Below are 12,922 nucleotides of genomic sequence, written 5' to 3'. Positions count from 1 at the left end.
CTGGCAGAATTTAAAGGCTTCTTTATGCTAGCAAAGCAAGATCACCGGACCCAGGTTATCAGCAAGAAACTCCTGCGCTTCTTTTTGCAGCAGTACTTTACAATGTGCGATCCCGAGCTGTTATTACGTTCAAGAAAGCTAAAGTGAAAAATCATCTTGTACCACTGCTACTAGCTGTGAGACAATACATCAGACTCTTTTGTTGCGTTCCCAGGAAAGCCCATTTACTTATTAAGTATAGGAAGCATTTGCAGCAGTGCCGTCTATTGGGAAAGTCATAGCGGCACTGTTATTTGTTTGAACTTGCATTGATTTCTTGAGGGCATAGCGTTGCAAATTGATGTTGTAAGCTCAGTAACTTCCACTATGAATTTCTAAACATTATTTTTTTTTTTCTAACCCACTTGAACTTAACGGAAATCTAATACACAGTCTAGACATTCCTAAGTGACAAATTTCCATATTCAAACTACTGCTGACATTCATATAGCATAGTGGTTTTATATGTCGGCTCAATTAACAAGTTAAGCTATTCTTTGAGAATACATCTAGTGCTATTTCTTAAGGGAAAAAGAAAATGATCATTGCAATCTTATTGAAGGAGATGCATTTAGAAGAGAAAATGTGACTCTTCATACATTTTAGTGTAACTTAAGGAAATTAAACCTCTTGTGTGACTTACATTACAAGGAATCAAAAAATATTTCTAAAGTATGAAGCTTTTCTCCTCATACAACATCTTTCACTAATTATTACTGAACAGTATGTGTTCAGTGCTATATTAGATAATAGTTCATGCAATGCATATTTGCAAATAAAACTCGGTTGCATATTATTTCTTGTGAACAGCCTCCCATATCTGTCAAACACCTCAGAGAAGTAAAAAGAAAAGAATGTGAATATGTAGACAGGTTCTTAAGCTAGCTGTAGTTATACATAACAATTAAGCATTCACACAGGAAGCACTATGTCTAAAATACCTTTGGCCTGCTACATGGCCTTTCACTTGTAGTTAGAATAATATCACTAACTAAAATTAAATGAATACCATTCCAATGTGGTTCTCATATGCTTATACCATATATGAACTTTGTTTATATTCCATTTATACTGGAATTCACTGTTGTTTGCAGGGTCTCTGAAAGAGAAGGGAGAAAAAAAAACAGGCTGCCAAATAAAAATTGAGAGGGGGATACCTGCGTCCAATCTGAAAGCAGAAACTACTTTTTACCATGTATATTGACTTGGTTTTAGATAGGCAGTTTCCTTCAGTAAGACAATGTACTTAGAGAGACATTGTGAAGTGTTCCTCCCACTGGGATTATATAATTGAATGCTTTTGTACCGAGCTGTATACGCAATCATTTAATTGCGCAGATAAATCTTAAATGGAGGCAGAAGTGTGATTTTACTTTTCCCCTCGGTAGAAGTGACTTTGGTTTTCTGATTCTGCAGTCAGTTCGTGGCCTCAGTGCCATCTCACTATCCCATTTCATTGGTATTTCTGCAAGATGACTACAGTACTTGATCTTACCTCCTGGCTACTTTAGATAACAGAGGCTGTTATACAAGATTTTTTCCAAGCTTGAAAGCTGCGCATTTCTTCCATCGTTTGCATACACATTTTCATCCCTAATTAGAATTTTATTTTAATGAAACTATATTAAAAACACTTTATAGATCCACAAGTTGCAGGTTTATCACCTACTCTTGGGCTCAGTTACACCAGTACAAACCCCATGCCACTGCAATGAACCAGGATTGAATTAATCAAGATTTACACTGATGAAGCTGAAAGCATTGAGTCCTTTTACAAAAGATTAACTGTCAAAAGATACTCCTTCTCTTGCCCATTATAATACACTGCACATTAAGAAAATGGAAAACACCCAGTAGGCTTTTTATAGGGGAATTAAAACAAACAAACAAACAAACAAAAAACCCCAAACCCCACCATAGTTATGGGGCAAACAGATTTCGTGTGAAAAGCAAGTCTATAGCGGATCTGTTTTCATAATAAGTTGCAATATTAACAGCAAAGAAGTGAGTTTTTTGGGGTTTTTTTGTTTTTTTGCTATGGCCAGGAACATGGGACAGAATCCTGTAAACAGACTATGAGGATTCTCATTCCCTCTGCTTTGAATCAGATTATGTATCATGAAAAAGACATGTGGTACAGTAGCAGAAGGCCCTTAGAAGTAAGTAAGGTCAAAACCAGCAATGTAATTTAGTCTTTCAGAAGTTTAAAGATAGATCCTGGTCATCCATGTTACGGTTTGGGGTGGGGGTTGGTTTTTTCCCGTCTCCCCCCCTTCTTTTTTCCCTTGTTCTTCTCTGTCCTAGGGCCCCCTCTAGCGCTACCGGAGCAGACAATGTAGCTCCCAAAACACAAGGGGATGAAGTTTGGGCAGAGATGTGCTCACAGCCTTAGATTACACTCCAGCCAGACCTGCCACATACCCTTTCCTTAATCATACATGGCATTTTATTAGGGATAAATCCATCCATAGGATAGGAAATATTTTTCAGATAATATGCAGAAAAGCCCCTTGACATCCATAGCTACTGAGCCGTCGCATCTGAGCGCTGCGAGGTTGCAACCTGAGCCTGCATCAGAGCCGCTGCAAGCACTGAACCCCTAAAGACACGGCAAACAGCTCATGTGCTTCATATAGATGGGTTGTGGGTAGTATGGGGGGGCTGTGTGCGTCAAACAAACACGCATGCTCCTTATATAGTCTCTAAGGCCCCAGCTCTATTTTAAAGGTCAGCTGTGGCCAAAAGAAATCCACAGGCAGCAAGACCCCCACATTATGTGCCCGAAGCTGCGCAGAGGTCAGTGAGCTCTAAGACAGCTTTAGGACAGTGGAAGAGGGGTTCTGGAGTCGGCTTGCTGGTGGGGTGTCATCCTCATCCATTCATGAGATAAACTGCAGCAGGAACAAAAACATCTATCCAAGGAGAGATGTGTCTTTAAATCTCTGGTGAGATTTGCCTGGAGTCTCCAAGTATTAATGTGGAAGAGCCATTCAAGTGAAGGTTAAGACATCCTCCAGAAGCCAACAAACCGCAGATGCTGGTCTGTTACCCTTCACTTACCCTAGCTGCGCTGTGCCCTGCAACGCCAGCCGAGTCCCACCAGTGAGGGGAGTACTCACAAAGGCGTAACTCAGGCTTGTACAGCCTGTGGTACAGTACCCCAAGGTTACCCCCCAAATCCTGACGCATGCCTGAAAGCTTAGCATTAGTGGATTCCTAGTCATCAGCTAGAAGAAAGGGAAAGATGGCAATTAACACTCAACACCTACACTGAATTTCTTACCATCACCTTCAATTGCAAGAACAAAGCTTCTTCACCCCAGCTTTACATGACTAAGTAAGAGATCACAAAATTTATGTCTCCTGCTTTTTCTGAGCATCTCAGCTCATTACCCTGCCACCTTTTCCCTTAAAAAATATGACAAGCATCTGCAGGAACAGAAATGAGCTATGCTCGGTGTACAACACTGTACACAGAAGCTACATACACATTTTTCACCTTCACTGAATTATCAACACTGCCAAGACCAGGGTACTGAATTTAACAATGGTGTGATCCCACCCCTGATGGTAAGACTTAGTCTACTCTCACTTGACCCCTCTGTTTCCATTCTGTCCATTTTGTCTCCTAATCAGCTTTGGCTGCCGTGCCTTCCTCATCTTTTCCTGGTCCCTTTCTCCCTGACCATATGGTGTTTATTTTGGCTGCAAAATACATTAATATTATTATTCATGAGCAAACCTCATTCTAATAAAAAAAACCAAAACAACGAAAACCAACCAAGAGACAACAACTGACAAACCCTAGTACATGATAAAATTAAGGAAGACATTTGGTATCTTCCTTGATTCGATATTTTGGTTGTGGAATGAAACATTATTAGCTTTTGAAGAACAGCATTTTTCAGTGGGCAGAAGCCACTAATGACAGCTGTGCCCAACAAAATTAATTCTTAGTAAAATGCTAGTCCTTGCCTCAGAGAGAGAAATTCTTGATGATCTTAACTATACATAGATTATATAATCCTTGAGCCAGGAAATGAAATTGCATTAAACACAGCCAAATGCCAGTACTATATACCTTAACAATGGTGATCGGTGAAAGGTTATCTTACTGTGTGTAAAAACAATGACCAATAACAGCACACAAAGTATATCAACTATCCACAAATTACCCTCACCACCTGATTCAAGATAATTTCTTTTTCCATTTGCTTTGGAACAAAAACATTTTTGCTATTTGCCTGGAAGTCTTAACAGTTTGGCTTTTCAGTAGCCAAAAAGAATTTGCTTTTTAATCAATTACTGGCAGGGTAAAAAAAGAAAAGAAAAAAAAAAGAAGTAAAAGCCTCCTCCTCACCCTACTTGGGTCACAGACCTTACCTTTAAGTTCACTTTAGGCACCAGACATTCCTGTCCATATAGCTTCACAGGGAACAACCAAACCAAACAAAAAAAAACACAAAAGCAGTATCAGTAGCTGCTATTTATTTGCCTGGCACATTAGAAAAGACACCTGGGGACATTGAGATTTCAGAAGCAATGGTTACTCAGTAAATCCTGAAGACAGATGTTGTGTTTACATCTGATATGCAACTTGGTAAGCTGGACCTTGCCTATACTTGGATTCCAAGCTATTACAACTAGGATTAGACTGAAATCAAAGAAATTACTTCAAGTAAACACATAACTAACTGCAGTTTTACCATAATGCTTTTTTGTCTTGAAAATTCCACAAAATTATATTGCCAGGTTTCAGAAGTTGCCATATTAAGTGATTACTTCTGTTTGTAAGGATTTGAAGTTCTTGCTCCAAGTACCTTTAGGGATGGTGTTTCAGACAAAGATTATATGTCAATGCATCCAGTGATCTCAGCGTCTTTACTCCAGAATATGGCTCCTTGAACTGAAGAACTACATAAACGGTACTTACAGAGAGATGATTTCACACATATAGAAGAAGAATGGCTCCTTTAGCATACATCAGCAGTAATACCCATCGTGGAAGATGGCCCACAGCTGAGCAACACACTACTTAGTCATTAGCAGAAAGGCAGGTTTTGAAGGTGGCAGCCTGTGTAGTTCAGTCTCTGTAACTTCTTGAGCTTAAGTCCTTGAACTACCCGAGAGCATACTTCGAATAAAAGATCACAGATTACAAAAAAAAAAAAAAAAAAAAAAAAAAAGGAAAAACAGGTAAGAGTTTTGAATATAGGATAAAACACGTTGCACAGTTGCATAGTTTGAAGATTAAAACGAATTTAGAGGAGATCAGCAAAGTTCATCTGCCTTTGCTGACGGGAACAGTTTTACTTACTGTTCTAGCTTTCCTTAACCAGCAAAAAATTAAATCCTCCTCAAAAAGCCAGACTGGAAGACAAAAGAAAGCTCAAGACCAGGCATTTTAGCAAGCTCTGGAGGAAAAAAAAAAGCAAAAAGCAAAATGCGTAATACCAAGGAATCCTTAAGAATAATAAAGGAAAACAACCATTTTCAGTGACCAGATTCAATTAAGAAAATTAAATGCTCCGTCTTCATACATCAAACCCATGCTAGAAGTGCGGACCTAAGAATTAAAATGCGATCTTAACGTTAGCCATACATTTAAGAATATACAGTAGTCAAAAAGCCAATGTAGTCTATTCTACTTGGGTGAACGAGCCCTTTTCAGAACTACTTCTGCCAACCTGTGTTCCATTTCTCATAAGAAGCTGATTTCTTTTTTCCTGTGCCACCATCTAAAAAAATAAAAGATCATGCCTGAATATCTAAAGCTACCTTAGCCTATTACCAGTCAGTGACTATACAGTAGGCTACACAGTATATTTAGAATAACTTACACCAAATTAAACAGCGAATGCTGAAAACATATTACTATTGAAAACACCCATTTGCTTTTACCATTTAGTTACCTGATCTTTTCCACATCAGTTGCATCCAGCTCACCTATCACTTGTAGTAACTGAACAAGTTACATGAGCAGTTGCTAATATGGCCAAAATGGACATGCTCACTTGCTTATAAATTATGTTTTGCTCAAAACAAACAACCCAGAATACGAAAATAAACTTGCAATACAAAGTTTGATGCTGCTTCTTTTTATCCATGGTCCATTTACCATTCTTACAGTGAATGAGAGCGATCACTGTAGTAGTGGATCAAATGCCAACTTGTACAGCCAAATATTCTATGTGATCCCATTCACCATGTGTTGTCTTCCCGCTTATGTTGTTCATCAGCATTCAAAGATATTCAGATAGGTGAAAAAGAATTCAGAGCATGTCTCAATGGGGAAGTCAACCCTTTGCAGGCAAGTCTTGGCAACACTGGCTGACCCAGGTTCCAGGTCACACAAGACCAAACCCATCCGAAAAGGTCTGGCAGTCTTCAGAAAAGGAAGAGGCTTCCCACCACCCCGCTTCCTCCACCGCTTTCTTATCCAAGAAATAAAAGGAAGGGAGGAGCAATATTTTTTCCAGAACCATGGTACCGTGCCCTCTCAGATGAACAGAGACAACAGTACATTTCAACTTTATTAGAAAAAACCCAAAAGTTTATACAAAGCTCTGCATTTTACAGAAAACCACCTCCCCCAAACACAAAGAAATCTGACATCGCAAGCTGTATGCATTTTCTATTTTCATATACATACATATATATATATGTACATACACATATATATATGTGTGTGGGCGCACGCATGTGTATATATAGTGTGTGACGTATTTTTTTTTGCATGGTTTGCATTCATTATTTTACAAAGTTAACATTCAGTAGAAAAAAAAGGATCTTTGTTACCATTATTTTCTCATATAAATAACTGTGAGCAGTCCCTCTGCAGATAGATAAAAAACACCTTTTCGTGTCGTTCTGTAAAAAACAGACATTACTGAAATGGTATTGAAATCTTTCACGTTTTTTCAATACCACCATAAAAATATCATCTAGCCCCCAATTCAAAATGCTTGTCCAAGGCATTAGAAGAGAAAGGACTGTAAGACAATTCTGGAAAGATCAGTTCTTTAAGCCAACATTCAGGTAGATAATTTTTGCTGGACCTCATACATTGGTGTGAAATGAGCACAAACAGGAGGCCAAGCTCTCTGCCTGGAAAAGCTGGTTCTTTGCCTATTGTCACTGAGTCAAATTCCAACAAAGCACCGAGCAGTGCCGAGGAGCTGACAGACTCTCTCAGCTCACCCTTCTCACCCCACAACAAAGCCATAGACTTTCTTGATGCAATTAAAACCTCTACCAGCTCAGCAAATTTTTCCTACTCCATTCACCTTAAAAGGACCTGTTGCACTAATCGTGGCATGGCTAGACAGACATTAGGTTGTTGAATTACTCGGAGAAAAACTTAACTAGTGGGGAAAATTCAAAAATACAACTAAAAGGAAGAAAATGCTATAGAAAAGAGCTACTGGAGTGACTTCCAAGGCTCTGGTTTGAAGAAGCAGGAACAGTAGACAGATATGAATTGCAGCTCAAAACATCCTTGTATTTACTGAAGTTAAAGGTGACAGTGTGGTCCAAAGTAATTAACTGCCTGGTAAACAATCATTCTTTCTGTCAAGCACCATGATGGGGAGAATGGCGAAGATTTTGAAGGCAATACAAGCGGTAGCAGTGGTAACAAAGGTAATGAAAGTGAAAAACACAATGATGCCAATTAAATGGAGAGTAATGCCAACAAAGATGTTTCAACTGCCAGAGACGCTGGCGATAAGAAGAATGGTTATATGGTTGGTGCTGATGATGACCAGAATTCATTCATATGTCCATGTAGTCATCATCTTCATCAGTATCACTTTCCAGTGAGGACTCCTGGCTTGAGGTCTCTAAGATTTCCAAAGCTGGCTGACAAAGGCTCTCCTTCTTTACATTCGCTGCAGACTGAGCAGACAAAATAGCAGACTGATCCCAAAAAGAGAGAGAAAGAATATATTGCTAAATAGTCAGGATAAACCCATGATCACATGGATAAAAGCCAACTGGTTGCTATTCCTTCACATTCAACAGCTCTCATAGTTCCATAAAAGATATGGCATCCTAACATGAAACAACGTAACATTCACCAGTAGGCTTCCCCACAATATTCTGGTAGCTTTCACTAACCTAAGAATTGCAATGGCTGCACTAGATCCCTCACCCATTTTTGTAATTCTTTCTAATTCCCTCAGAAAACAGATAAGGACTAAGATAGCTATGATTTCACCCATGGCCCGTATTTCACCAGTCCTTAAAAACTGGCTCCTGCTGATAACAGCTAGCATCTTCTTCCACTACTTATATGATCTCTGGTTATGAACTTGGGACAGGAACTGTTGCTCCTTTCATACAGGTATTTTATTGAGGGGAGAATTAAGATAAAAACAATAATCTAAAAAATTACTGTTGCCCTTTTATTACCTTTAATTTTTGCTTGGTCTCTTCTGAAATGCTGCCCTTTGGAGAAAGGAGGGTGGGAGTGGGTGGAGTGACAGTGATCTCAGGTGGAAATTTGGTGACAGATGAAGGTATGAAAAGCTTTGGCATGTTGGGCAGAATGCGAGTTTTTACTCGGGTGCCATCTGTCTTGTTCTGCTGACTTCCCAAAGTCTGTGAACTGGAGCTGAGTTCAGGCTTGGAACTGGAGGCTAAAGAGAAAATAGTAAGAAAAAACATGTTAGGAAGCTATCTAGGATTTCAGATGTCAAAGAAGAGGGAACAGTTCATTGTTAAGACATATGGCTGGCTCAAAAGGCCTTTCTTCAAGCCTTGCTTTAATCAAGGCTCAGAAACAGAAGAAAGCGCCTCAAGATTCTATAATGACAACTGGAAACCAGTAATAATTTTAAAAAATCTTACCGGACAGCAGAAACTCAATCTGACCAAGCATGAGAAGTGGAAGTGTAGCACTGACCCATCTATATCTAGTTAGAAGGCTACTACAAATTTTCCTACTTCTTGTTTCAGATGCAATCATCTTATCTTTGCATTCTCTAACTGCCTCTCCATTCTGTAATGCAACAAATAAAGCTACTTAGCTTCACTTATGAGTCTTAATTTCCTCCACCATAGTGCTACCTCTTTAATTATTGAGATAGCAACTCCTCAAGAATTTGAGAAAAATATATGGTAACACCCATCAAAATTTCCTCATTACTCTCTTCAAATCCTGCCATAAAACCTCCTTGGTGTGCTCATGCCACTGTCTCCCACACTAGTTAGCATTATTTCCACATACTTCCCAAGTGTCTCAGCTTGTGGTCTTTACAATACAAACTTGCTCAGACAGGGCTCATCTCAAGAAGTAAAGAGGGATCCCACCCTTCCCTAGGCATAATCACATTACAAATAATATATACACAAAAATAACCAGTAGAAGACAATGCTTTCACATTAAAAACTGAGAATTTGTTAAAAGAGTTCTTGGTTTCTTACTAATAATGCTGCTTCATATGGAGTCAAAACTAGGGTTTTTTAAAGTTATATGAATGAAAACGCCAGAGTCTAATCTCAGGCTGATAATAATGACAGGTGTTCATATACATTTTTTCAGATTCAGTCTTGTCAAATCCATCTCTTGCAGATTTCTGGAACTGACATGGCCACTTAAACACAGCAAAACAAAATGCCAGCTTCCTGATGCTACCCTGAAAAACAACCAGCAGTAGAACTAACTACTAAAGGGATGTAAAATTGAATTGTATGTTCTCAACTGTACACAAGAATGTAAGAACTGCCACAACAGATGAGCCACAGCTTTCCATCAAGGTCAGTGACCCGTCTCTATGGGCAGCCAATCATTTCAGACTAGAGTACCCGAAATGATGCAGTCATCAGATGCACAATAATCTACCTCTCACAAATAAGGAAAAACGAGATACCCCAAACATGAATATCTAGATTATGCCCATCTGAAATACCAAGTTTTAAATTTTTCAATTAAAACACCAACTCCTACTTCTCTTGGGAAGGGGGCAGAGGAGGGATAGAAAGCATTAACTGCTGTAATGCTGTTTTTTATGTTTACTCAGACTGAGTCAGGTTTTGTGAAAAATCGTCTCCTTCTGCTAAATACTGCAATAGTGTAATCCAAAGCGTTGTCGTATTGCCCTGTGTAAGATTTCAATTAAAAGAAAAATTCTGCTTTAAAGGATGCACAAACTATATAGCATGATAGCCTGGTACTGGGAGGTTTTTTTAATTTGGCTTTCCTGCCATGGTATTTAGCATGTGAGTCATGCACCAAAAAGAATAACCACTAAGGGACGACAAGGCACTTTCCCAGGAAGCTGGGACATTGCCAGGAATGCCTCTAAACTCTGGAATACTTGACTGGAAGGCAGGCAGAGAAACTGAGGAATATGAATCACAACTATCCAATCAAGCAAGCCCTACAGACTGATCCACAGCTAACCACCCGTTTACAGAATTCTTTGAAGCACAGAAAACTCATACCTTGGGTACAAACATGTCCCGAATTTGTGCTGGTCACTGATTCCACTTGCCAGCAAACAGGCTCTGGCGATGGTGCAACAGTAGCCATTTTCATCTGCTGACAAAGCCGTGACTCCTGTTGCTGAAATCCAAGCCCCTCCAAAGGCACTTCAAGCTCTTCTTCCTCTTTAGTAATGAAATATAATTCATAGATTAAGAAACATCCTGATCTCTCTCCTAAGCCTCAATCCTTTTGCTGTCCAACCAACACATAGAAATTTTTTTTTAACCCTTGCTCTAATTTCTAAACCATAACATGACTGAATGAAATTAAATACTGGCAAGCTAAGATGGCAACACTAACTTTTTCATACTTGGTGCCATCAATTCAAACTCATGAAAAACTAGATGTCATTTAAAAAGCGAAAGAAAAAAAAATCTTGTTTATGACATTTTGTTATCTCTGCACATCTGCAAGAAAAACACATGCAACTGACCATTCTCTTTTGGAGATGTGAGGGTTGAAACACCTGCCACACATGCAGAGCAAAATCCATCACCCTTAATGATGAGCCAGCTGTGATCAGTGGGTGCCTCTCTGATCTGCAACCACAGGTACAGGCTACGCTGAAGTGCAGCTTACTGGTAAGTAAGATTAATGACTGGGAACATCCAGTAACAGGGCCAAATCTGGTTTTTATGAAACCAATATCAAGTCATACTAAATGCCCACTTTTCACTGGTATGTCCACGGTACCTCTATAAATACATTAGTCCAAAATTCCCACCTTTTGCTATTCCAGAGCTTGGGATGCTTATAACTCAGAATCCACGTATGTGTGTGTACAATCTCTTTATTACGTACAAGCTGTATCTGCTTTTAAATTAATGCAGTGTTAAACCAGTTTTCATACACACTGAGCTGCATATTGTACAGAACGGGAGTAATTTTCACTGAACTACTGAGAGCTACTGGTGCCCTTTCTGGGAAGGGCAGACTGAAACAGCAGCAAGCCTTTCAAGGTTATGGACACACAAACAAGCTCTTATTCTCTGATAAAAATGAAGATACCCTTCAAAAACAAAGGGCTGTCTAGTCTAATTTGAACCACCTTGTATTTACACAGGCTAAGGTGTGCACAAGTAGCTATCACAGACCAGCAGATGCAACGTATATTCAGTCTAACTTGCTCTGAAATTCTTTGTATGTCCATGCTCTAAATTAATTTAGGATTTTGACAGTGTGATGTCTTAAAAAGGAATATATATTTCAGCTTTTTTTCATTGGAAAAATACTCCCACCCCCTCAAGTGTTGAAAACACTTCTCCATCTTCATCAGTGTAGATAAGAACTTCGAATTTACCATGGTAATATTCTCCTGTACAAGAGTTCCCCTTGCAGAAAACGCTTGAGACAACATTACAGCTTGACAGCTTGGTAAAAGTCAGATCAATGCAGTCTGAAAGATGCAACTTTTTAAATGAATCAGATTTTCTAGGGTTCTTGAATAATTTGTACAAAAAAAGGCTTACCAAAGCAGGCTGTAAGTTCTTTCATCCACTAATTTTCATTGGTAAAGAAAAGAACCCATCATCTAAACTTGTAGCTGATAGCCAATATAAGCCTTAGGATAAATGAGTTTGCTTGTAGACAATTCTCCAATAGTTCCCAAAAAGGAAAGGTCACGCACTACAGCACAAATCACAGGCAGCTTCTGTTCTGTGATGTTCCACTCACTATCAAGCACAAAATGGAAAGGTCTAATGCAGAAGAATGTAGTTCTCATTCTCAGCACTCTCTTGCACATTTCTCTATGGATACTTCAAAATACAGCATTGGAAGTAGGAAAACAATACTTGCATCTATACATGTATTGTATTAATAGACCAAATCAGCTTAAAAACAACACAGAAGGAAGTACTTAACTACAGGAATCTTGACTAGGAAAATTGTAATTCCTTGTTTCCCTGTTTAAGAAGCAGAGGATAGCTGAAGAATCATTTTGTGCATCTGCCTGCCCTTTATACCAGATACATGCATGATTTAACAACATGCTGACAAAGTACAAGAGACTGTATGAAGAAGAATCAGCCCTAACGTGGCCTGAAGCCAATATACACATATCCCATTACACTGCTAGCGTCTGACGATAAGCTGTAGTCTAAACCCAGAAGACTCCCACACTGAAATGGCTACAAGACACTTGATCAAAAGATAGGAAGAAACGTTACATCAACATTTGAGGAAAAGCAAGATGAAAACGATGATTTCAGAAGATCACCCTACAAGACAGCTAAGAAGTCAACTCCTTTTTAATTTACTCCAACACTCCAGAATCACAGTCTTAAGTATCTAGGGTAAGTACTAACAGAATCTTTCTTATCCACTTACTAATCAAGAATACAAAACATTAATAAATTTAGCAGATACAATACTATATACAAATAAACTGCAAAT

General features: G+C 38.9%; 1 protein-coding gene across 5 annotated transcripts in view; it reads right to left on the bottom strand.

Moving 5' to 3' along the window:
• Positions 1-6,559: 6,559 nt before the first annotated feature.
• Positions 6,560-12,922, bottom strand: part of CABIN1 (calcineurin binding protein 1) — a 121,081-nt gene continuing 114,718 nt past the window's right edge. For 4 of the 5 annotated variants that reach the window (XM_069795116.1, XM_069795118.1, XM_069795117.1 and 1 more), the window contains exons 36-38: positions 10,486-10,650; positions 8,452-8,678; positions 6,560-7,956 (exon numbers count right to left, since the gene is read on the bottom strand). In XM_069795116.1, the coding sequence (XP_069651217.1) occupies positions 7,813-7,956; positions 8,452-8,678; positions 10,486-10,650 (536 nt within the window). In that variant the 3' untranslated portion in view covers positions 6,560-7,812. The remainder of the gene's footprint in view (positions 7,957-8,451; positions 8,679-10,485; positions 10,651-12,922) is intronic. The other variant, XM_069795119.1, reaches the window with a different exon arrangement.

Source organism: Haliaeetus albicilla, chromosome 10 (assembly GCF_947461875.1).
Source record: "Haliaeetus albicilla chromosome 10, bHalAlb1.1, whole genome shotgun sequence".
Classification (NCBI taxonomy): Eukaryota; Metazoa; Chordata; class Aves; order Accipitriformes; family Accipitridae; genus Haliaeetus; species Haliaeetus albicilla.
Note: the sequence above shows the minus strand (reverse complement) of the source record. Positions and strands in the feature narration are given on the sequence as shown.